This window comes from Aulonocara sp. 'chitande type north' Nkhata Bay, linkage group LG7 (genome assembly GCF_057382095.1).
Source record: "Aulonocara sp. 'chitande type north' Nkhata Bay isolate Kocher_YH1m ecotype deep benthic linkage group LG7, A_spYH_male_GT1.1, whole genome shotgun sequence".
Classification (NCBI taxonomy): Eukaryota; Metazoa; Chordata; class Actinopteri; order Cichliformes; family Cichlidae; genus Aulonocara; species Aulonocara sp. 'chitande type north' Nkhata Bay.
In genome coordinates this window covers 63,058,231-63,084,552 of record NC_141350.1, presented here as the reverse complement: position 1 = coordinate 63,084,552, position 26,322 = coordinate 63,058,231, and the positions used below count along the sequence as shown (strand labels likewise).

At 39.2% G+C, this 26,322-nt stretch overlaps 2 protein-coding genes across 2 annotated transcripts; both read left to right on the top strand.

Moving 5' to 3' along the window:
• The first annotated feature begins 139 nt into the window (after positions 1-139).
• Positions 140-9,471, top strand: LOC147326580 (putative E3 ubiquitin-protein ligase HERC4). Its single transcript, XM_086301888.1, has 23 exons — positions 140-391; positions 488-608; positions 1,282-1,358; positions 2,187-2,408; positions 2,506-2,597; positions 2,949-3,079; positions 3,647-3,771; positions 3,856-3,929; positions 4,011-4,126; positions 4,253-4,312; positions 4,475-4,580; positions 4,787-4,982; positions 5,096-5,244; positions 5,356-5,472; positions 5,668-5,766; positions 5,863-6,033; positions 6,121-6,261; positions 6,429-6,595; positions 6,700-6,766; positions 6,863-6,933; positions 7,939-8,122; positions 8,255-8,357; positions 8,665-9,471. The coding sequence occupies exons 1-23, from the start codon at positions 166-168 to the stop codon at positions 8,880-8,882; spliced, it is 3,033 nt and encodes a 1,010-aa protein (XP_086158014.1). The 5' UTR covers positions 140-165; the 3' UTR covers positions 8,883-9,471.
• A 2,932-nt stretch (positions 9,472-12,403) lies between these two features.
• On the top strand, positions 12,404-24,519 carry LOC147326579 (putative E3 ubiquitin-protein ligase HERC3). Its single transcript, XM_086302624.1, has 23 exons — positions 12,404-12,620; positions 12,708-12,828; positions 12,953-13,029; positions 13,157-13,378; positions 13,538-13,629; positions 14,193-14,323; positions 14,525-14,649; positions 15,339-15,397; positions 15,525-15,643; positions 15,755-15,814; positions 15,908-16,013; positions 16,127-16,325; positions 18,146-18,294; positions 18,411-18,518; positions 18,648-18,746; positions 19,168-19,335; positions 19,432-19,572; positions 19,687-19,856; positions 20,052-20,115; positions 20,205-20,275; positions 20,372-20,555; positions 22,802-22,904; positions 23,831-24,519. The coding sequence occupies exons 1-23, from the start codon at positions 12,404-12,406 to the stop codon at positions 24,037-24,039; spliced, it is 2,994 nt and encodes a 997-aa protein (XP_086158750.1). The 3' UTR covers positions 24,040-24,519.
• Positions 24,520-26,322: the final 1,803 nt, after the last annotated feature.

The following is a 26,322-nucleotide window of genomic DNA, read 5'->3' as shown; positions in this document are numbered from 1 at the left end:
CAGTTTTACTTTCGTTTCGTTACTTTAACAGATCAGCTGACTCGTGTTATTGTTTCCTTTCCGGATGCTGTGCAGCGGCATGCTTAAGTTTAAGTTTCGTTTCTTGTTGACAGACTGCAGAGTGACACAGTGAGGATCAGCTGTTGCCCCTAAACACACGACAACATGTTTTCCTGGGGAGAGGACTGTCAGCGCGGGTTTTACGTGAAAGACGGCTCCGGTACCGACAGCACGACCACTGATGATGGAGTTCATTACTTAAACATCAGCCATCACATCGCGGATCTGTCGGCAGGTCGAAACGTGCTGGCTTTCGTTAAAAGTAACGGAAACGCGTTCATTATCCGCACAAACGAGAACGAGGATGGGAGAAGAGCGAGAGGCAGGCAGAGTGAGTATCGGTGTCACTAACAAGTTCACTCTCTGCTACATTTAACCGAACTGTGTCCACTCACACCTGCTGTGTTTGTGGCTTGTGAATCTGCAGAGTTTGTGAAACACAAAGAGAAGATAGAGGCTGTGAGTTGTGGCGATGATGTGGTCGCACTGCTGTCTGTGAGCGGCAAAGTTCTCTGTGTGGACACCAGACACCCACCTTTCACTCCCAGGTAACAGATACAGATGTGCAAACATTTATTATTATTATTATTATTATTATTATTATTATTATTATTATTATTATTATTATTATTATTATTATTATTATTATTATTATTGGTCCTGTGAGAAGGAGTATTAGTATCACGTTAAGAAAAAAATATTATTTAAAAAAGTCGAAAATGTGTTATAATGTGGAGATGACAGCTGTTTCAAGACAAACTGCCAGTGCTGCTATAGTCTACCTTTTACAAAATGCTTTTTGTAGATGAGTTACAGAATCGGTTTAAGTTACAAGACATTTTTTCCTTACATAAACACAGTGTGTGACCAGCTGCATCTGGTCAGAAGGCAAAAAATGTAAAAATCGTAAATAGTTTCTAATAATTAGATACAGTATAAACAGTATATATGTATTCCAGCCCTGGAATATGTGATGATTTTCAGTCTGGTTTGGGTTTTTTTTTTTGTCCTGTACCGCCCTCCTGTGGGTACCCGGGTGATGTGCTGGGTGGGTGTGTCAACTTTATTTTCAAAATTGACACAATTTCTTTTTCTTAATGTGGTCCTAATACTCCATCGTAGTCCTAGGAGTGTATACAGTGTGATTCATGTTTATTTGGGTTCATAGTTAGCGGTCATAAATGGCTGTTTCAGCTCTGTTCTCTTCTTCTGCTCTTTCAGGCCACTGGAAGCTTTTTCTAACAAGCAGGTTTCTCAGGTTGCTTGTGGGAGTCAGCACTCAGTTGCACTGACCAAAGGTACAGTCGAATTTTGCAAGCGCTAAAGATTTTTAGTTCAATTCAGTTTTATTTATATAGCACCATATCACAACAACAGTCACGTCAAGGCACTTTATGTTTGACGGTAAAGGCGTTACAATAATAGAGAGGAATCCCAACAGTCAAAGAACCCCTCTGAGGAAGCACTTGGTGATGGTGGGAAGGAAAAACTCCCTTCTAACAGGAAAAAACCTCCAGCAGAACCAGGGTCAGGGAGCAGCAGCCATCTCATCTTAGGTTTTTATTTAAACAAGCTAAAATAATTAAGAGACCCTGAATCAGTCCAGCCAACTTGCACTTCATAATTGTACGGACCCTAAGGTTGTAATTTAACAACATCTGTCATGTAGTTCATGTTATTTGTCTTTGTATACATGTCTATATAGATATACATTCCTCCACATATTTTAAATTGTATAATTATAATACACATGCATGGTACAATTGTAAACAACCAAATAAAGGTATCGATCTATCTAATGAGTAATTAGAGTATTTTAGATGTAGGAACAAACAATATTTTGCCACTGTGTGTTTAGCTACTGTGGGCAGGTTAAAGCAGTTTATTGGTGCACTCAAAATAAGATCTAATCATTTAAAGCCTAGAAGGACGGGTGAATTTTAAACTTCAGTCTCACTTTCTCCATCAGGTACACATTATCTTTTGTGCATACAAGCATTTATATATGAAATCTGAATTGGAAATTTTATTTCCATTTGGGCATGACATTAAACATAAACTCTGAGTAAAAGTTGAAGATAGCAGGAGTGAGAGTGTTTCACAGAGACATGCTGATTCTCCCACAGATGGTCAGCTGTATACGTGGGGTCAGGACTGCAGGGGCCAGCTGGGTCTGGGTACGAGAAAGTCTGTCTGCAGATCACCTCAACATGTGCCATCACTGTCAGCGATCCCCCTGATCCAGGTCGCTGCAGGAGGAGACCAGAGTTTCGCCCTCTCTGTCTCTGGAGGTGTTTTCAGCTGGGGGAGAAATGACTGTGGACAGCTCGGGCTGGGAGACACAAAAGGTACTGTGGCTTTACAATAAATGTCCTAACTTTATTGTATGTTAATGAGCATTATAATCTGGTAACATAATAACACTGACAATCCTTTTCCTTATAGACAGACACACACCAGCTCCTGTTCAGTGTTTGAATATGAAGAAAGCTCAGCGCATTTCCTGTGGACAGGACCACACGGCCATTTTGACAAAGGTTAGACAACTGGAGCATTTTGATGCTCTCCTTTCTTACTAATATATTATTGTAAAGAGTGTGGATTTAAACAAAAAAAATGAAATTATTCAAGGAATGCAAAAAAAGGATTTTGAATGTTGTCTCAAAAACATCTTCCTATAGAAGTTACAAGTTCTAAACATGAAAAAAGAAAGCTGAAAGAGAATGAAAAGCTCTGTGGAGTTTGATTTTGATGCTGTACTTACCACTGGGACACAAATTTTAAAAGCAACTTAATTCTTTATTTTTTGAAAACACATTAAAACAGTTGTCATGTAAAAGTAAATGGCTGTGGGACTTTACACTGTGGTTGTGTGTTTGGCTCCTCAGCATGGGGCAGTGTTTACATTTGGCTCCGGTCAACACGGACAGCTCGGTCACAACTCACTACGCAACGAACTGCGTCCTCGACTTGTTGCAGAGCTCTGGGGGGCAAAGGTCACCAAGATTGCATGTGGAAGGTACAACACACATACTGTTTAATTCATGAAATATTCAGGTTACTTTGAATATTTTTCAGCTTTCACATCAAAGATACAGAGGTTAAAGTTTTAAATGTATCCCAGGAATTATTATTTTATTATTTTATATAGAGTAAGAAAAAAACAAACAAAGCTAGGACATTTCACTGACTGTTCTGACCTAATCTGAACAAGATGCATCCTGACCCGAGATCTGATCCTGCAGAATCAGTCTCATCCTTTAACAAGGAATGTTTCTTTGTTTATTTTTTTCAGCTTTTACATCCATGTGAAGCAATTATACATTTTAAATGTATCACTATTCTCTTAGAAGAATGTTTTTATATAGAGTTAAAAAAATAGATTAATTTAAAGATCACTGGTTATACAGTTACATGAGCATGCTAATATAAAACACCTTAAGTTATTATATTATCACTGAAGAGACTAACAGATATCAGAGACAACATCAAGCATCTTAAATAAAAAATGCTTAAAGTAAAGCAGTTAGTAAAGTGTATGTGTGGGTTTGAGGTATACATATTTAGTATATTATCATCTACACAGAAATCACACTTTAGTGCTGACTGAATCCAAGAGGGTCTACTCCTTTGGTTGTGAGGATCAAGGGCAGCTGGGACATCGAGAGGAGAGTAATCCATCTGTGCCGCTGCCTGTTCGACTGCCACAGGGTAACTACACCTCTGATAATAAACAAATTGAGGATGCAATTAATTTATCTATGAAAGAAGTGACGTGTTTACTTATCATTTAAGGCACCAATGGGCCCAAAATCAGAAACATCTTTGCAGGAGAAAACTGTTCATTTGCAACATGCTCGTCTGATGAGGTACTGACACTAACACATTAAGTGATGGGAGGAAGTGCGAATATGTGTGAATATGTAAACAGTCACTGCTTTCCTTCACAGGACATTGACGAGGGTTCAAACACAGACTGTGGCTTTGCATCACAACACTGTCTTGATAACATGGTTGGCAAATGGATCTCTGAATGTGATTTAAAGTCATGGAAAAAGATTAAACAGTAAGTACGATGTACTGGCAGTCACAGCTTGTTGGTTTGCATGGTGTTGTATGGTTTCTGTCATTCAAATTATTTCTTTGAAAACATTTTTTTCTGCAATCGGATGAAAATATTAAATCTTCACAGGGAAATCTACGGGGCGTTTTCCTCTGCATCCTGTCTGAATAAAAGTTTCCTTCAACAAAGGTAAATACACAGTTTCTGTGCACAACATTCTTTTTCTCATTTCAAAGGTGGGAGATCTGGTGTTTCAGGATTGAAAGAACTGAAATATTGTTTTAGCTGGTAAATGTTTTCTTATGGATAAGTGCCATACTTATATGTGGACTTTGTTCATTGTCTTCTTAGCGGTGATAAACATTATCAAACTTCACTGAAGTACCACGGCTTGAACCTAAAACATGCACGGCTTGCTTTCAAGAACCTGTTAACAAAGGACAATGTTTGGGCAGAGGTATGTTGCTAGAATACATGCAATCTGTAGCAAAAGGTCTTCTTGTTTGCTTGTTATTTTATAAATATCCTACTAATAATTTGAGGAATCAGCATCTCTCCATAATGTATGAATTCCCCGTTCTACTGCCTAATGTAATACACATGTAACAGTACCTGGACCTAACTGCTGCTGATCGATTCTTGCAATCCTTGCCAAACTAACAGATCGAGGCTGCTGTGCTACGCCTGCTTCCTTCCCTCGACCAGAAACCAGTTGGAGTTGAGGGGTTGAGAATCTACCTTCTTCTCAATGAGCTTCTGCATGCAGTGCTGAAACACACACGGCAACAGAGCATAAAGCTCGCTGAGGCGGTAGCTGGTGCAGTAACAAGGTTGTCGAATGAAAGTCTTAAGATCATAGGTACTGTCACAGCTGTCTACATGATATCACAATACTCTTTTTAATCTGGAAGGTGAGAAAGTGCTCAAAGTTTCATGGCATGTCCTTTTTATCTTTTCTCTGTTTTTCTTCAGGTGACTGGTGGTCCTCGCTGTCACCCTCCACCATGGTGCGATACGTTAAGGTGTGGAAGCAGGCCCTATCAGAGATCCTGTCCTTTAAACCTGTTCCCCGCAACTCTGGAGTCAGAAATCTGCTGCTAGTCCTCCAATATATGTACAATGTTAGTATAAATATCCTAAAACAGTCATTTCACTCATTCCTAAAGTGAAATGCAACCCTTTCTCTGCCTTTTAAATGATGATAAATAGATAATGAGATGTTCTGTTGTTAGGCAAACAGAAGGGTTGCAGAAACTCGAAGGATACCAGAAAGCGATTTTTGTGTGTCAGCTGATGAAGATTTCCTTTTGGAGGATTTGCAACATTGGCTTTTACAGTCACAACGAAAGGTAAAATGTTCTGGTCTAAAGTAGTGTGTCTGTGTGTAATCTACTGTGTCATACTTTGTTATTCCATTCTTCTCATCTTTGGTTCGGTCACTTTTTAGTCAATACCCAGTGTTCAAATAAACAACATGAAGAAATTTATGGGGGTTTTTATGCGCAATCAAACCTTAAAGACCTCTATGGGTTTTTCCCTTTCAGTATTCACATGCTGAGCCTCTCATCCTGTGCAAGTTCCCAATTGTGATGGATCTGCAATCAAAGAAAACAGTGTTTGACATGAATGCTTACCATGCCAAGGTAAAAAAAACCTTCCAAAAACTGGTGTTTATGTGACACAGAATATTTCTCTCTCTTTGAGAAAGAGTAAAACTGACATCATTCACTTTATTTCAGCTTACAGAAGTGACAAAAGTCTTTTTTAGTTTTTGGGGGACATTCGGTTGCTATCCCTCAGTTTTGGAAGACTTTCTGTTCGTAGTGAAGCTAAGGCGAGCGTCAGTTTTGGAGGACACTATTGAAAAACTGGCTGATACGAATCACAGAGACTACAAGAGGCCACTCATGGTAAACACAGCAAGGCACAGATAACATTAAAAACTCGTGCATTCATGCAGTTTTGATCGAAACTTTTTTTGCCCCTGTGTCTTGTAGGTTTTCTTTGATGGAAATCGTGTGATCGATGAGGTCTACAAGAAAGACTTTTTTTATGAAGTCTTTCATGACTTGGTCTCAGCTGAATCTGGGATGTTCATGTTCAATGACTCTGAAACAATGGCATGGTTCTCCTCAAAAGTAAGCCTTCCTATTGATTGGAAATAAGATTAGACTCAGAATTTTCTGATTCTTTTAACTGATTATAATACAATATAACTAACAATAGTTTAGTACAGATGATAGTCATCAATACAGTCTTTGACAACTAACTTTTGATTTAAATTTGTCCTCACCGTTGACACCAGGCAACTCAGGAAGACCAGCGTTTCTTCCTGTTCGGAGTTCTGTGTGGATTGGCCTTGTACAACCAGTGCATCATCTACTTACCCTTCCCACTGGTGCTGTTCAAGAAGCTGCTCGGTGTAAGGCCTTCACTGGAGGATTTGATAGAATTCAACCCAAGTGTTGGAGAGTAAGGCAGAAAATTTAATAACAGTTATATTTACTTCACACAAATTTGTAGTTTTAGGTGTTGATTGGTTATACAAATGATCCTAAACTATATTATGTTTACAGGAGTCTGCAGTACATTCTGGAGGACTACCAAGATGATGACTTGGAAAACCTGGACATGTATTTTTCGGTAGGGGTTTTCCACACAACTTAAATCAAAACAGTTTTCAAAATGGTCTTGGGATTCGCAATTCTTAAAGCAGTAAAATCTTTTTTTTTTCAACAGATCAACTGGGATGGGAAAGATGTCGATCTTGATCCAGAAAATTCGGAAAAATTGGTGACAAGTCAAAATAAGTGAGGACAATTAAAGTGTTTTTTATAACATGTTTTTGAAAAGCAAACTATGAATTATCCTGCCAGAGAGAAGCTAGACATAATAAAACGTCATCACATAAAAGAATATTTATATTTAGTAAATAATTTCTTTGTTGTAACAGCACTTCTTGGAAAGAATTGGCATGTTTTTTTCCACTAAAATTGGGTCATTTTTGTGCACATTTGTGCGTGGCGCCCATTTAAACATGCCAGATCTTCTCTGCCAAAGCCAAACAGCCTATTCTGCTATTGACTCTCATTTTTAGGCTTCTGGTACTTGCAGTTCTGACAATCAGATGCTTATTATGCACCTGATTGTGCCAATCAAGGCACATTGATGGAGTGAGCCCTAGCACCACCTCCAAATTTGAAGGCCAAAACAGGGGATATCAGAGACAGGTGAATCAAGAAGACACCACCACAAAATTTTACTGTATGATCACAGGGTCAAAGTGCGGATAAAACTAGATTTTGGTGGAAACAGTGTGATGTGTTGGGTGTATGCCAGCAAATGATCCAATCAATCCAACAAATAACACCAGACAAGAGCCAATAGCAGAATAAGCTGTTTGGCATTAGCAGAGATGATCTGGAAAGTTTGTCATGGATGAAAGTCACATGCTCAACTCTGCTGCTCAACCCACAAATGCATTTTCCTTGCAAATGTGACACAATTTGAGGGTGAATAATCAGGCTTTCCAATAGTCTTTTATTTGCCAAGAAGCATAGTTACAACAAGGACATAATCAACCAACCAATTTCCTTATTTTTACTACTAAGGTTAGAAAAGGTAACAAGGTCCAGTGCGATACACCACCCTCAGTTTGCCTGTTTATAGGCAAGTAATTTAAGCAATTAATGGGAAATGACCATGGCAGAGATATAAAGCGACCACTCTTTAAACAAAAAGGAACAGAACAGTTCATGATTTGACCAAAGTGTGATTGTGGTTTTTTTAAATCACTACTTTTATCTTCCAAACAGGAAGGAGTTTGTGGATGCCTACGTGAATCATGCCTTCAACACATCAGTGGAGAATGTGTTTCAGGAGTTCAAGAGAGGCTTCTTCCTGGTGTGTGAGCGGGATTTGGTGAAACTCTTCAGGCCAAAGGAGCTGCAAGAAGTGATGGTGGGCAAAGACTTCAGTGACTGGGAAAAGCTGAAACAGGTAAACAGCTGTTAGTGACACAAAGATGTAATTTGTCTGCAATTTTTTTTTATCACATCCTTGTGCATGCTTTGATTACAGTTTGAATGAATTATTTTCAATATATCTAACAGTCTCTTTCACTATGATTAGAACACACATTATGAAGGTGAATACAGCGCAGGCCATCCCACCATACAGATGTTTTGGGAGGTTTTTGATGAACTGACTGAGAACCAGAAGAAAGCTTTCCTTTGTAAGTATTTGATTTGATTTGATCATAAAAGCTAGTTAAATTTTAACATGTAAATGGAAGTTACGTTACTAATCTGCTTTATTAGCAGGAATTTACCATTGTAAATTTGCAACATTGCTTCATCACAGTGACTACTAAAGTTTTGATCACTCAGGAAGGTTTTGACATTTGCTAATCGATGCAGTGAACATGTGGTAGGAAACATCAGTTGCACAGCAGCTGAGGCTGTGGATAAAGCACCCCAACATGCAGAAAAGTAAACAAAAACTCACGACATTCATCGATTTCTGCTTTTTTCCTCTTCTAGGGTTTGTGACAGGATTTGACCGGGTGCCTATTCTCGGTATGGACAAAATCAAGATGCAAGTCAAAGTTAAAGAAGTCGAGGACGTCTCCTATGACCAGTACTATCCTGAGACACACACGTGCTTCTCGACCTTGGAGCTGCCGTTCTACTCAACTAAGGAGATCATGCAAACCAAACTCACAGAGGCCCTGAGCAACAATAAGAGGATCCATAAGTGATCAGTATTATACGCCAGTTTTTTACTGTATTGAACAGTAAAAAGTAATTGTTGATCAAGTCTAGCATTTGCAGTTGCTGAAACATACTTACTGTTACTGTCATGATCCTGCGTCTTCTACCCAGCGTTTTGGACTTTTGGTTTGGATTTATTTAATAGTCTGAGGTTGAGATCTTTGCCCTGACTCCTTCTTGGGTGTGTATATATTGTTTGTGTCTCCCTCTGTGCAGCGTCATGAGCTCGTCCATTCTCGGGCTGTGTGTTCTGCCTGTTAGTTTAGTTTCTGGAACATAAAAAATTTATGATGATGAGTTGGGATCTATGCTTGTGTGTATATTTTTATTAAGTGTAAATAGGTAATATTAGATTATAAAATTTGGAGAAAGTCTGTCAGTATTTCATAGTTTTTTCCCCTAAATGTTACAGCTCAGAAAATACACAAATAAACTGCACTCTCTAAATCATAATCAGCCACACTTATACAATGTTGCCAGTGTTGCCAATGTTAACATATGTAAGTAAAGATTTGCAACATTTTATGAAAAACTTTGCATTATGTAAAAAAGAATGTTCGTTTTCAACATAAACTACACTGTTCTGTTTTCCAGATGTGGATTTACTATTAAAGTTTTACTTGGAGTTACCTGAAAGTGACCCACTTTGCTCATTTCCTTCTCAATATTGATATTCTTGCTTCAGAATAATCCAACCCCTTCCCTTTAAACCAGGATCGCTCTGTTTGGCTGCTTCCACAAACAAAAGATTTGAACAATAGGTGGGTGGAGTCTCCATCCTCAGCCACAGCTGTGTGCCAAAGTGTCATGTTTCGGCTGTGTGCAGGCAAGAGAAGGACCCAAACGCAAAACTCACAGACACAAAAGTGAACTCAAAACACTGCTTTATTGCAGGCTTGGGAAGGAAACAAAGAACAAACTAAACTGGGGAAAACTACAACTAACTCATACGTGAAAACACATGGCAACTCACACAGCTATGAGCAAGACCACAACACTGACAAAGAGAAACACAGGGCTTAAATACACAGAGGGATAACGAGGGAATGAGACACAGAAGGAGAGCACAGCTGGGAGTAATCAGGCTGGACGAGACAAGGGAAACAAAACTAGAATCACTCACATGAGACATGGACCTTCAAAGTAAAACAGGAAACACACTGACTGAACTCTAGACATGCAAACTTAACAGCAACTGAGAAGACAGAACATAGGAGCCTGAAACATGGGACAGAAAGGCACAGTAGACACAATGTGGACATAACAACGCCACAGGGAAAGAGTAAAACAAAACACAGAACCTCTTAGAAAATAAAATAGGAAACATAATGAAACGCAGACATGACTACATGAACTTGACAACATAACAGACATGAAACACATGAAGGGCAAGGGAGACTTAACAGGGGTTGGAAGACACAAGGGGAATCTAATAACAAAGAACTAGAAAAACTCATGAGCTTAATCATATAAACATCCAAATAAACTAAACTCAAAACACTGGGTCATAAGACCCGGCATCGTGACACCAAGCTGATAATATTTGGAATACCTGGTCTCACTGACATCATACAGAGCCAAGAGTTTAAAGAAACAGTCTGGAACAAAGTACTTACAAGCTTTTAGCTCACAGCGATTACTTGTACATATAATGACACCATTGTCTGAATCTTAGGTCATGTTCAATATGAGCATCCATCATTGTGATTAGAGATGGCACGATACCACTTTTTTATGTCCGATACCGATACCGATATCATAAATTTGGATATCTGCCGATACCGATATGAATCCGATATAGTGTTTTTAATCAACAAAACTGTTTTTTAAAATATCTTGCTGCATTTTGCAAGTCTGCAAGTTCATACTCAAGTTTAAAACAACAACTACACTAAAGCTATTCTGTTATACCTGTATACAAAAAAAAATATTTCATAGTTCAACAATACTGATCAATCTAATAAACTTAAACCTACACCATCCTCCCTATTCTGGTATTTTAAAGAGTACTTAGCGTAAATATTAAGCAACCTAACTAATAGGGTTCCAACTCCCAGCAACAACAAAAATAAAAAAATAAAAAATAGGGAACCACCCCTCACGCTCCACCTCATGATGCTTAATCGACGTAATCAACCTTAATTTGATGCAGTGTGAAAAAAAAAATGCACAGAAATCAATTATTTTTCAAGAAATATTAAATAGATTCAACATCTTTCTTCAACAAAATTGCAGACTGCACAGATGGTACCTTCCCAAAGGAAAAAGTACTATAGCTTACTAGGGTATATATATTAGACTTAATAGTCACTATATACAGTAATTGACTTCTATTCATTTTACATCAAATTAAAACTTTGTGTGTCAGATAATTATTTATTAAAAGCTAGATATTTTAAATGAGAATAAGAAAGAAAAGTATGTCTTTGTGCCCCCTTTTCCCAGTTAATGCCCTACGGCCCCCCTGGCTAAACTTTGCTAGATCCGCCCCTGCACAGTTACCAGCGTCAGCTACGTAGAAAAAGATCCTCGAGTAGAAAGTAATATTAAATAAATTCTAACAACAGCTGATCAAGCTTAAACGTGCTGCTGTTGTTCAGCTGCTGGTTTCCTCTTTCTGGTGCAAAGTGGGCCAAAAACAAAGACGGACTCGCGACAGAAAAGCCGATCAGCTGATCATTTAAGCAGTTTCACGATTGAAGTAGCAGCCGGAGAGCGAGAGGCAGTCGCTCGTTAAGCTTAACGCAGGAATGCTTTACAAACATTCAGAGATGGACTTACACACTTGCTTTACTTCTCTCGGGGATAACTTTGTCGGAGATGAAATGCCAGGTTGCTAGCGAAGCTCCACATGCTATCCAGACCACCGACAGGTCCCGCATGCCACAGCCGCTCTATCACGTGATGCATACTGCTCCGACATGCTAACGTTCTGAGGTGAGTTACGGCGTGTTGCAAGTTTTGTGAGGTGCTTTCGTGATATTTAATGGATCGGATTACATTTTTTATTTTTCTCCGATATCCGATCCAGTCATTTAGGTCAGTATCGGACCGATACCGATACGTAATATCGGATCGGTCCATCTCTAATTGTGATGGTATGTATGACAGAAAATAAGAAAAAGCACAAATGATATCTTGCACACCTGGTATACTTAACAGTTAACAGCCTCACACATTTTCTTGTTATTTAGGGTAAAAGCCACACCTCCTTCAGAAAACACCAAATGCAGAGTAACTTCGTGACTCATGCGAATGACTTGCTCAGTATAGGTAAATATGTTGCTGTCATGCAAAATCTGCACACGTCAACTCCAGTTTCGTTTTTGGTTTTCCAGCTAAGGTAATAAACCACGTGCCAGTGACTCACTAGGTGTGGTGTTTTTATTGTTTGTAAGTTTTGTTTTCTCACAGCTGACTTTGCTCAATAAACCAGTCAGGTTTCGTTTCATACTTCCACCTGAGTCATAAAAAGCAGCTGCTTGTACTGCACAGTCATTTTAGCATCATGTTTTCATGGGGAGAGGACTGGCAGCAGGGCTTTCGCTTGAAAAGACCCTCAAATATTTCACCTGCTGATGGAGTACGCTCTTTAAACCTCAGCTTTCAAGTCACAGATCTTTCAGCAGGTCACAGACTGCTTGCCTTCATTAAAAGAAATGGGGATGTTTACATCATTCACACAGTTGAGAGCCAAGATGAGGGAAGAGTGAGAGGGAAACAGAGTGAGTATCAGCTTTATGTCTCTGTCTCAATTTCACTTCTCTGCCTGTGTTGATCCACTATGACCTGCTATGTGTGTAAATCTGCAGAGATTGTGAAATGCGAAGAGAAGATTGAGGCTGTGAGTTGTGGTGAAGATGTGGTGAGGATTCTGTCTGAAAGCGGCATCATTTTTTGTGTGGATCAAGCTCGCCCTCCTTTCAGTCCCAGGTGAGGTCAAAGATTTGCAGCTTCAGTTTTTAAGGGATCGTCCTTCAATTTCCAGTTGAATTCACAATAACCTGCCGTTGTAATCACAGAAGAGTTTGATCACTTCTTGCATGTGTTCTCTCAGCACACCAGAAGCACTGCGCAACAAACAGGTGTCTCAGGTGACTTGTGGGAGCCAGCATACAGTCGTTTTGACAAAAGGTAGCGTGAAGTATGTAGTAAGCAAGAAAAGGCGTGTGAACCTGAATGAAAACGAATCCTTTTCACAGGTTTAGTGGATTTAGGAGTTTAATATGATAGAAAAGTATTATGTTGATTTTCCTCACAGATGGTCAGTTGTATACTTGGGGCCAGGACTCCAGGGGGCAGCTGGGTCTGGGCACAAACGAGCAATACGTGAATTCACCCCAGCATGTCAGATCTTTGTCAGCGATCCCAGTGGTCCAGGTCGCTGCAGGTGGAGAGCAGAGCTTCACCCTCTCTGTCTCTGGAGGAGTGTTTAGCTGGGGCAGAAATGACTGTGGACAGCTTGGACTGGGTGACACACAAGGTACTACAATGAAAGTTTAAATATCTCACTCTCAGTATCTGTCAATATCTGTAAATATCGCACTGAAGTGTGGTTCCCAGAAGGAATCTGATGTATATGTACTCAAGGTGCAGGTATCAAAATATACATGCAATATTCAGTATTTTGTTTTTCTCATAGACAGACATACACCGACTCCGGTTCATTACCTAAACATGAAGAAAACTGTTTCCATTTCCTGTGGGAAGGACCACACCGCCGCTCTGACAAAGGTGAGTCAACAACAGTTAACAGGCTCACATAAAATTGTACCACCAGAACAAGCAGAGAAACAATTAAATGCTGACTATGATTTAAATGAGCTGTGATTAAAACATTGATAGATGTCAGAAGATGTATTTTGTTGTGTGAAGTGTTGAACTCAGCATTTCAGTTGTGGTCTTTGTCGTTGTTTCCATGTTTATTTCCATAATCTTTGTTTTTTGTTTTCTTTGCGCATCTTTCAAATTACTTTACGCTTTAATTTGAAGGTTGCTTTACAGGAGGAAATAATAGATGAATGCATGATATTTGATATACACTCAATCTGTGTTCTTTTTTATTTTTTTTTGTTTAAAGTTGACTCCAGTTATTTATATTGAGGTTTATTTTATTTGTCTGTTTTTTAATTTGAAAGAAATTCCAGTACTTTCATACTATCATTGTTTATTTTGCATTAATTATGAAAGCGCCTTTTTGTTTCTTATTCTTTGGCTTCTAATTGCTTTTCCACAAACCCCTGAGATAACTATATGTACATGGCAAAAATTAATATGAACTGTTGTCTGGTTCTCAGGACGGTGCAGTGTTTACATTTGGCTCTGGTCAATATGGACAGCTTGGCCACAACTCGTTACAAAATGAACAGCGTCCTCGGCTTGTTGCAGAGCTCTGGGGGGCAAAGGTCACAAAGGTTGCATGTGGAAGGTAACATTTAATTATTATTATATCATAAATAATTGAAAAAGAAAAGCGTTTACTGCTGAGCAAACAGGAAATTTCAACTTCTGTCTTATATCTTCAGAGTGATCATACTGAGGTCCACCAACAACACAGATGTTTAAAACCTTTGAAAAAGCATGTTTTACATTGTGGACTTTCCTTTTCATGCACTCTTTTCTCAATCAGCTACCACACACTGGTACTGACAGAATCCAAGAAGGTGTACTCGTTTGGGTGTAATGAACAAGGGCAGCTGGGACGTGGAGAAGAGACTCAGGCATCAGTGCCACTACCTGTGCAACTGCCACATGGTAAATACATTTATCTGAACAGAAGAGTCGATTCAATTTACAATTACACAAAACTAACAGTAACAATTAAATAATTTTATTGTTAGAGTAATAATTAAGGTGTGTCACATCCAACTGTATAGATAGAGGTTATAAACCTGACAAAGACACACACACATATATTCACTATGCAACAATAAAAAGTGCTACTCAGAGGTACTGAGTCTTCTGAAACCAGTGAGGAGCTGCACTGTTGGGCTTTGCACTTGCTGCAGGTGTAACACAGATGAGCCAATAGCCCAATAGATAATTGGGTAAAGCCTTAGTTTAAAATAATTTGTAATTCTGACTATAAGGGCTTGAATATAATCATAGACAAAATGTTTGGCCACGCATCAAATACTGGAAAACTTAAAATAATCCAAAAAATAAATGTCATGAACTCACGGCAGGTTTTAGGTTTTCTGCTGTATGTTTTTAAAGTGCTGATGAAAAAAAAATTTAAGCAAATAAAACTGGACCTGAATTTGATCCAAATAACCAAGTTAACCACAGTTAACAACAAAAAGGTTTATTGACTAAATGTCACAAATTAAGCCCACTGTAAGAGCAAGTCGCTATATCTTATATTTCTTTCTGGAACTGAAAAACCATCCCATACAGTACAGTTGACTCTTAGGTAGATAATTTCTCATCTGTTTTTATTCTAGACATTTCTAACATCTATGCAGGAGGAAACACTTCATTTGCAACACGCACGCCTAATGAGGTACCAGCACAAATGCATACAGTGCAGTAAGGATACCTGTGGGAGGATGTAAACATGGCTTTACCAGTTATATCTACTTGTGAGGTCATGTGTCTAAACCAAACATGAACCTTTGCTTCTTTCACAGGGCGCTGATCACGAGTCAGGCAGTGGCACAAAGAACAAGGTGACAGAACACTCTATTGATAACATGATTGACAAATGGGTCTCTGCATATAATCCAAAGCTGTGGAAAAATCTAAAAGAGTAAGTCTAACACAAAAGCAGCTGTTATTGTTGTTGTTTGTAACTGGTTTGCTGCACAGCATGTACACTGTAGTCTTAGTGTTACTGACTAACCTCATGAACTCTTCGCAGGGAAATTCACAGGATGCTCACATCTCCATCCTGTATGAATCAAAGCTTTCTTGACAGGAGGTAAGAACACCATTTATGAGCATGATCATGACTTCTTTATATCTGTTGAATTCAACATTTGAAGATACACATTTGTCATTTTCTTCATGTCAGCAAAGATAAACATTTCCAAACTTCACCAACGTACTCCGGTTTGGACTTGTCACTTGCACGGCAAAGTTTTGAGAAGCTGGTGATGCAAGATGTTGTTTTTGCAGAGGTATTGAACTGGAATGTGACTAACACACGTTTGTAACCTGATGAGTAATTAACTAAAAAAGTAAGAAGTGGACTTTAATTAAACCTTTAATTAATAACAAGTTGCATCAGCAGGCTGAGACTGCTGTTCTGCAGCTGCTTCCATCTGTTGATATGAACCCTGTGGGAGTGGAAGGATTGAGGATCTTCCTGCTTCTCAATGAACTTCTGCATGCATGCATACAGAAATGCAGATGGCAACAGAGCAAAAGGCTTGCTGATGCAGTTGCTGCTACCATGCAACGACTCCCCAATGAAAGCGTCCAGATTTTAGGTACGGTGACACCTACTATTTTGCTTACTGACTGTCCCGACTTTAGTGCAGTTCTCACATCAACATCATTCTATCCAACTCCAACAGTTCTCAAAGCAGTTAATGCATTTCCCATAACACAATCTCACCTATGCAAAAAACACTAAACTAACAACTAATTTAACAAATCTGAGGAATTAGTCCAAAACCTTGCTGAAGCTTTGCAATTTAGAGCTCATAATTATGTCACAACTCAATTATTATTTAATGTAATTTAAAGCAATTTTAAAGTCTGTTGTTCAGGCATATACACTCAACAAAAATATAAACGCAACACCTTTGTTACTGCTCCCATTCCCCATGGGATGGACGTAGAGACCTAAAATTCATTCCAGATACACAATATAACCATCCCTCCCAAACAGTGGTCACAAATCAGTCCAAATGTGTGGTAGTGGGCACATCTGCTATATTGAGATAATCCATCCCACCTCACAGGTGTGCCACATCAGGATGCTGATCTGACATCATGAGTAGTGCACAGGTGTACCTCAGACTGCCCACAACAAAAGGCCACCCTGGAATGTGCAGTTTTTTGCGCTATTGGGGGTCTGGGGACCCAGAACCAGTCAGTATCTGGTGTGACCACCATTTGCCTCATGCAGTGCAACACATCGTCGCATGGAGTCTATCAGATTGTCAATTGTGGCCTGTGGAATGTTGGTCCACTCCACTTCAATGGCTGTGCGAGGTTGTTGGATATTCGTGGGAACTGGTACACGCTGTCGTATACGCCGGTCAAGCACATCCCGAACATGCTCAATGGGTGACATGTCCGGTGAGTATGCTGGCCATGCAAGAACTGGGACATTCTCAGCTGCCATCTGCCCTGAACAATGTGAACCACGATTCATCCGTGAAGCGCACACCTCTCCAACGTGCCAGACGCCATCGAATGTGAGCATTTGCCCACACAAGTCTGTTACGGCGACGAGCTGGAGTCAGGTCAAGACCCCGATGAGGACGACGGGCATGCAGTTGAGCGGTTTCTGACAGTTTGTGCAGAAATTGTTTGGTTGTGCAAACCAATTGTTCCAGCAGCTGTCTGGGTGGCTGGTCTCAGACGATCTTGGAGGTGAACCTGCTGGATGTGGAGGTCCTGGGCTGGTGTGGTTACACGAGGTCTGCGGTTGTGAGGCCGGTTGGATGTGCTGCCATATTCTCTGAAACGCCTGTGGAGACGGCTTATGGTTGAGAAATGAACATTCAATGCACGGGCGACAGATCTGGTTGACATTCCTGCTGTCAGCATGCCAATTGCACGCTCCCTCATTGCTTGTGGCATCTGTGGCATTTTGCTGTGAGACAAAACTGCACATTCCAGGGTGGCCTTTTGTTGTGGGCAGTCTGAGGTACACCTGTGCACTACTCATGATGTCAGATCTGCATCCTGATGTGGCACACCTGTGAGGTGGGATGGATTATCTCAATATAGCAGATGTGCCCACTACCACACATTTGGACTGATTTGTGACCACTGTTTGGGAGGGATGGTTATATTGTGTATCTGGAATGACTTTTAGGTCTCTACGTCTATCCCATGGGGAATGGGAGCAGTAACAAAGGTGTTGCGTTTATATTTTTGTTGAGTGTATTTAGGCAGACTTTAACAACTTTAAAATCTTCAGCACGTCTATTAAAAGTGTATTTATTGGATTAGTATATACTGTTTAAATGCATCAATGTATTAAATGATAGCATTTTATTCTAACGAACACTCTAGACTTCTTAATCCATGATATCAGCCAGTGAAGAGCTGACTGTAACTTTGTCATCCTCAGGGGAATGGTGGTCCTCACTGTCACCCTCCGACATGATCAGATATGTTCAGGTGTGGAAGACGGCCCACTCGTGGATTCCAATCTTTAAGTCTGTTTCTTGCGACGCTCAAGCCAGAAACGTACTGCTAATCCTCCAGCATATGTACTATGTCAGTATCACAAATTATCAAAATTTAATTAAATGTATTACTGCTCAGCTTTTCAACAAAAAAAGTTGGATTTTCACACAGCCAGTATAACAAATACTACCACTTCTTGTTTTAAGACCAATGAGATAAACAAGAAAATCCCAGAAACAACTTTTTGCCTCAAGCTTAGCCAGATGTTTCTAAAGGAGGATCTCAAACGTTGGCGAACAAAGTCAAAACTCAAGGTGAGGTCAGCTGACAACAAGTACGTTGAACCTGCTAAGATGGCAGTCAACCCACCAAATGACTCATTCATGTTAACACACTGTTAAGCTCACTAACTGTTTATGTGGGTTGTTTCCTTTTTTTTCCAGAATGCAGATGATCTGCCTGTGATTCTGTGCAAGTACCCATTTGTGATGGATCTGAAATCAAAGAAGCTGGTTTTTGACATGAATTCTGCATTCACTCAGGTAACTTCACCACCCTGTTACAGGAAAACAATAGCAGAATTTGTAATTTTCCAGTCTGCGTTAGTGTGTATTAGTGATCGCACTTTAAAGCTACACTATTCAGCAGTTTTATATAACAGACAAAACAACCATCTATAAAAAACAAAGGAGTCACAACAGAAAATAAACTAACAGAATACAATCATGAATCAGCAGCTGCCCTCAGTGCTGCAGAAGATTCCAACATTTTGTTGTTTTATTTGTTTTAGTTCTCTCAGCACTCTTTTCACTCACAGTTCAGGCAGGCGTCAGTTTCAGAACCTCAGAACAGAAGCAAGAGCCAGTCTAGCTCACTTGGTTCACCAGCTGCCTTATATACATCACAATTGGATTTAAATAGAGAATTTATTTTAAAATCATGATACTTTGTTTTGTCTTGCAGAATGAACAGCAGGCGCCTCCACAGATGGTTTTTGATTTTCAATACGGATGGATTTCCCAGTCAAAACCCAAATTTTTTAAACTGCACCTGCAGCGCGCATCACTTTTCGAAAGCACCTTCAGAGAGCTGGCAGCTGCTCCTCACAGCGACTTCAAGAAGCCACTTGTGGTGAATATTTGATTGATTTTCACCTGATGATTAATGCATAGCCATTCTTCTGCAACTGTTCTTTCCAGAAGCATCTCTAATATTTATATTTCTCAGGTCCATTTTGATGAGGATCCAAACATCAAAGATGTCTACAAACGAGACCTTTTTCACCACCTGTTTCTTAAAATGGTGTCAGAAGAATCTGGGATGTTCATGCTCAATGACTCCAAAACCCTGGCATGGTTTCCCTCCAATGTAAGACTTTAAAACTGAACCCACCAACTGTATAAAATTGGTTAAAAGATTAAAATTTAAACGATAAGCAATAATGAACCAAAAATAAACCAAAGTGAATTTTTATTAATGCAGGCAACAGAGGAGAGCAAGAGAAACTTCTTCCTGTTTGGACTACTGTGTGGCTTGGCCTTGTACAACCAGTGTATCATACACTTACCATTCCCACTGGTTCTGTTCAAGAAGCTACTCGGTTTAGAGCCGACACTGGAGGATATGAAGGAGTTCAGCCCGACTGTAGGACGGTAAGTATCCATTTCATTTCAGTAACACATGCTGCTGCTGGTCCCACAGCCTGGCCCTGGACAAGCAGAAGAAAATGTATGGATGGATGTATTTTAAGTTGTGGTGTGTCAAAAGTTACAGTAACTTGTGGCTGCTGTAAAATGTACATAGTTGAACTTCTTTTGATACAACTTTTTGTTTTAATTTCTTTAAAGGAGTCTGCAGACCATCTTAAACTATGAAGATGATGTTCTGGATAATCTCTACATGGACTTTTTGGTATGTGTTTTACTATAGAAGATGATCAGTAATCTGTCTCATTCTCAGGTTTTGCAGCTAAACTCATCTGATTTATAACTAATTTACAGATAATCTGGGATGGAACATATGTTGACCTGGATCCTCAAACTCCTGGAAAGCCACTGACAAGTCAAAATAAGTAAGCATATAAAACATGAAGTGTTTGTGAGGTTCATCTGCAGCACCTTTGTCTCTGTGAAATATTTGCTAATTTAACATTTTCCCTCCTAAACAGGAAGGAGTTTGTGGAGGCCTATGTGAATCATGCCTTCAACACATCAGTGGAGAGTCTGTTCCAGGAGTTCAAGCGAGGCTTCTTCCTGGTGTGTGAGCAGGATTTGGTGAGGCTGTTTCGACCAGAGGAGCTGCAGGGAGTGCTGGTCGGCCAGGACGTGTATGACTGGGAAAAGTTCAAACAGGTACATTCAGCCAAACAGACACAGGCTGTAGTTTCACAGCTGTCCTGTAGCACAATAACTGTGTACTGCCAAAAGCATTCAGTCGGCTGCTTTAACACAAATATGAACTTGAGTCACATCTCAGTCTTAATCCAGACTTTTGTATGATAGTATAATACAATAGTCAGCCCACCCTTCGCAGCTATAACTGCTTCAACTCTTCTGGGAAAGCTTTCCACAAGGTTTAGGTGTGTTTATGTGAATTTTTTGACTATTCTTCCAGAAGTGCATTTGTGGTGTCAGACACTGATGTTGGAGGAGAAGGCCTGGCTCATAGTTGCTGCTCTAATTCATCCCAAATATGTTCTATCAGGGTGAGGTCAGGACTCTGTGCAGGCTAGTCCAGTTCTTCTACACCAAACTCGCTCTTCCATGTCTTTATGGACCTTGTTTTGTGCACTGGTGCCCAGCCATGTTGGAACAGAAAGTGGCCATCCCCAAACTGGAAGCATGAAATTGTCTTGATATGCTGAAGCATTAAGAGTTCCTTTCATCTGCACTAAGGGGGCGAACCCAACTCCTGATAAACAGCCCCACAACAAAACCGCCCCTCCACCACACTTTACACTTGGCACAGTGCAGTCAGACAAGTACTTCTGGCAACCACCAAACCCTGACACATCCATCGGATTGCCAGTCAGAGAAGTGTGATTCGTCACTCCAGTAAACACATCTCCACTGCTTTAGAGTCCAGTGTTGAGATACTTAAATCACTCCATCTGACGCTTTGCATTGTGTTTGCCAATGTAAGGCTGGGATGCAGCTGCTCAGCCATGGAAACCAATGAAGTTTGGACATCTGTAACAATAGCAGACTGCAGACATTGGTGACTTAAGTGCACTATGAGCCTTAGCATCAGTTGACTAGCTGTCATTTCCAATTACTTCCACTTTGTTTTAATATCACTAACAGCTGACTATGGAATATTTAATAGCGAGGAAATTTCAATTTCAATGATTTGGATGGATTAGAGCAGGGGTCAGCAACCTGCGGCTCTTTAGTCCGTATAGTGCGGCTCTGCGTGGCTTGGGAAAATAAATTAAAAGTATTTAACTGAAGTGTATTTTATTTATGTTAGTTCTTTTTTCAACTTGTAGTTCTACATTGGAAGATTATTGTGATATTGAAATATAAAAATAAAATTATATTTTATTATTTTTTCATCGCTCAAAATAAGCGCCACACTCGCGGAAGCCGGTGTACCCGCCGAAACGCCGTGCATTTATCGAGACTTTCAACCCCAGGTAGGCCAATTATGGATCTTCGGATCCACATTATGTCGGCAGCTGTTCTCCACCGTGAACTATGTTAAAAACAAACGCCGCTCACGCCTCACAGATGACAGCTTACAGTCCTGCGTGAAGATGAAAGTGACTTCGTACAGCCCCGATTTGCAGACGCTGTGCGCAGAGGTTCAGGAGCAGAAGTCCCATTGTAAACATACCATGGCAGACCCGACGATGTCTCCATGAACGTGCTTTTCAGCATCTCTTTATTGACCACTTTTCACACACGGTTGCTGTACGCATACAGCCGGCTGTAGCTTTTCAGCTCACAGCCCAACACATAGCAACAACAACACAACAGCATAGATGGCACAGACGTTAAGGCGGCGAGGTGTGATTGCGGGTGGCGCTCAGGTGCGTCCGCCTCCCCTGCAGACCACGCCCCGCCACACACATTAACCAGGTAAAATACATATTTAGGCAGAATTTTGCAAATATCTATTTTTCATTTTTTAGCAGCATAGTGCTTTTTTTCCAATTATTTTTTAAAAGTGAGGTCAAGGCTCCAAAAGCCCAAAGGCGATATAAGGGTGGCGGCTCACAGTTTTTGTTTGCTACATGGATCATTTTAGTTCAGCTGGGTGTCTTTCCTTTTGTTATGTTTCTTTAAGAGTTCAAAATGTGTTAATTACATTAATAAAATGTAACTTTCTCTGTAGCACTTCATGGATTTCATAAGCAACACACCTTAGTTTTTCACACAAAGCATAAAGGTAAAAAACAATATATATTATCTTCATTGTAGATGTCAAAAAGTATTTGCGGCTCCCAGTGTTTTCTTTTACGTTGAACCCGGGTCCAAATGGCTCTTTGGGTCTTAAAGGTTGCTGACCCCTGGGTTAGGGAATACTTTTGGCAACATAGTGTATATATGCCTGACTTTAAAAACTCTATTATAACAGTCATTTTCACTGTTTTCAGAACACAAGTTATGGTTGGAAATATCATGACCGCCACCCCACCATACAGATGTTTTGGGAGGTATTTGATGAACTAACTGAAGAGCAGAGGAAAGATTTCCTTCGTAAGTACTTGCTGAAGCCTCCATTATGATATGTTACTGAAATCACACTGTATCATACATTAGATTTTTCTGCACTTTACCAAGATATATTAGAGAGCAGCATTGTTCTGATTAATATACTGTAAAGCTGCTTTATGTTTGAGTTAGTCATCAAATGCAAAAGAGACACAACACCTCAAATTCTGACAGATGATTTTAAGTATAATGACAACGTAGTGACTCTCTTACTATAATTTGAATAGGTCAGTACCCGGCTTATTGCAGATCTGACGAATATACCTTAATAACAATATTTCAGTCAAATGAAAGATTCTTCATAGCCTGGTTAAGCCTTTTAAAAAAGCCATGTGTTTTTGCACTGGGCCCTGATTCTGTTTTTATTATGCTTGTTCAAAGTACAAAAACGTATGCCAAGGAAAGTGGGCCGAAATTCCTCCCAAAGCTATGTAAAGATTCATTACCAGTTATCACAAACACTTGACTGCAGTTCTTGCTGCCAGGATGCTTCCACCAGTTAATACATTTAGAGGTCAATTGCTTTTTCACATAGGGCCAGCTAGGCTTGAATAATTTTTCCCTTAATGAATGAAATGATAAATTAACAATTGTGTTTTGTATTTACTTTTTACACATAAATGTGACAAATATGCAAAAATACTTTTTCCTGTGATGTGATGATGATAAGATGTATGTAAAAGTTTTCAAATTTACTAAAACGTTGTTAATTATTTGCTTAATGAGATAACATTTTTAGTATAAGCTAGCTTAGGTGAGCCAACCAAATGACCAAAAATGATGAGCAGTGCTATCTTCCTATAGAATTTTTTGGATATTGATGAGCTTTTTCACAATATACTGACATTGATAGCTGTCTAACTATCATTAATTAAGTAAAATTATATTTTCTTTCCATTGTTGTTCATCAGGGTTCCTGACTGGTTACAGGAGAGCTCCTATTCTTGGCATCGACCAGGTCAAGATGAAGGTGCAGTTTCAGAGTGGCACCTGTGATCAGCACTTCCCTGAGTCAGAGACATGTCACTCTAATCTGTATCTGCCTTTTTACTCAACTAAGGAGATCATGCGAGACAGACTGACAGAGGCCCTGCTAGCAGATACAGATTTCACACTGTGATGGTGGATCGTATGCAGCTCTAAAGGAGCGTGCACTGTGTCTGAGCTGAGGAGGAGGGATGAGATTTATTTTTACTCTGGGAACTCATCTTTTTTTTCCTGTGGTACCTCAGGATAATTTACACTGTATTACATTAATATTACACTATAGAAAATGCACAACTTGACTTTGTAACATGTATCTTTTTCAAAAAATTCAACATCCCTACATAAGACTGCTGTGTAACAGCATCAGCATCATACGGCACTTTAGAATTATCTGACTTTTCTTAATATGTCATAATTTATCCAATAATTTAAGTTACTGCTGCATTATAATTCTTATGAATCAAATCTAATTTTTATGCTCAGACAAACATGAACAGGAGAATGTATTGCTTTATAACTACTATATTGCTATAAACATCTGACTATTTAATACAATCCAATAGAGCACTTCTGTATTATTTATCACTTTATTCTTTGTGTTTTGTTTAATTCTGGTGGGGTTGAATTATTTCCAATAATAAATCTTTAACATATGTAACATTGGTTATTTGTTGGAACAATAAAAAAGTGTATTTTACACTAAACATTGCTTACCTGGTGTCAGTAAATCCCTAATTACTGCAGTCTGAGGTTTCCTTAACACGATTTGAAGAAGAAAGAGTACAGTAGTACAATAGAGTCACAAGTGATGAAAGCTGGGACATATATTTGAAAAAAAATGTTTTTCATAGTATATGTTAAAAAAGCAAGCATAGTTTCTTCCAGCCAGACAGATGCTATAGATAATAACAAGTCATCACTTATTATGATCTAATCTAATCTAATAACTCTAGATCAGCCTACAAATGCAGCTGATCTGTAAAGTCAGTTTACAGAAATATATAACCGCATATCATCTACAAAGAAACAAAGCTTTATTACATAAACTCGTTTGTGGCCAATGTGAAGCATCTAACAGAAAGAGGTCGAATGCATATCCCTGAAGCACACCACAAATTTTCAGGTTTCTACACAATGAATTACCATGGGACAAGTAACCACAGTAAAATATCAGTGGCAGAGATATAAAGCGACCACTCTTTAAACAAAATGGAACAGAACAGTTCATGATTTGACCAAACTGTGGATGTAAATCACTACTTTTATCTTCCAAACAGGAAGGAGTTTGTGGATGCCTACGTGAATCATGCCTTCAACACATCAGGGGAGAATGTGTTTCAGGAGTTCAAGAGAGGCTTCTTCCTGGTGTGTGAGCAGGATTTGGTGAAACTCTTCAGGCCAAAGGAGCTGCAAGAAGTGATGGTGGGCAAAGACTTCAGTGACTGGGAAAAGCTGAAACAGATAAACAGCTGTTAGTGACACAAAGATGTAATTTGTCTGCAATTCTTTTATCACATCCCATTATTGTGAATGAGTTATCTTTGGTATATCTAACAGTCTCTTTCACTATGATTAGAACACACATTATGAAGGTGAATAAAGCGCAGACCACCTCACCATACAGATGTTTTGGGAGGTCTTTGATGAAGTGACTAAAAACAAGAAGAAAGCTTTCCTTTATAAGGACTGTATTTCATGTTAACGTGTAAAACAATAAGTGCGAATCTCATTCTTCAGTATGTCCAAAGAGTCACAACAAAGCAACGAATCACAGGGATTTAATAAAGTAAAATATTGGGGTTTTATGACCTGAGTTTGATGGAAAAAGCATTTGACCAACAGCTGAGATGGTTGAGCACTAATGCCTGAATTGACAGACTGATTTCAGATGTTGTGCACAAAAATGAACACATAAAAAAAACCTCACAGAGTTTGGCTTTTTTCCTGTTGCATGTGTTACATTATATCATTAAAATACATCAAACGCAGTAAGTGTACACATGTTTCATATAAATATACTTTGTAACATTCTTATTTTCTTTAATCTACCTGATTAAACATTTCAGTTACATAAAACATGCAATTTTTTCATTTTATGTACTGTACAGCCTATATAATAAATAAGTATGTATCCAGTAAGTATAAAATCCACAAAGCTACACAACATGGGGTGGTTCATTTCCAAACACAAGTCTAACGTCAGTTTCACACTTTTTTATTATTAGAAATAATTGAATTGTTACATGTTTAAATTTACACAAAATACCAGAAATCTACACTGTCATGAACACTTTTTTCACCAACATCTAAAAAACTATTAAAGATAAAAGGTGGGTGGATGGAATGACCACTATATTAAACAGTTTAAATATAACGTTTGAAAAGCACATGTCAACTGAAAGTGTAATGAAAGAAA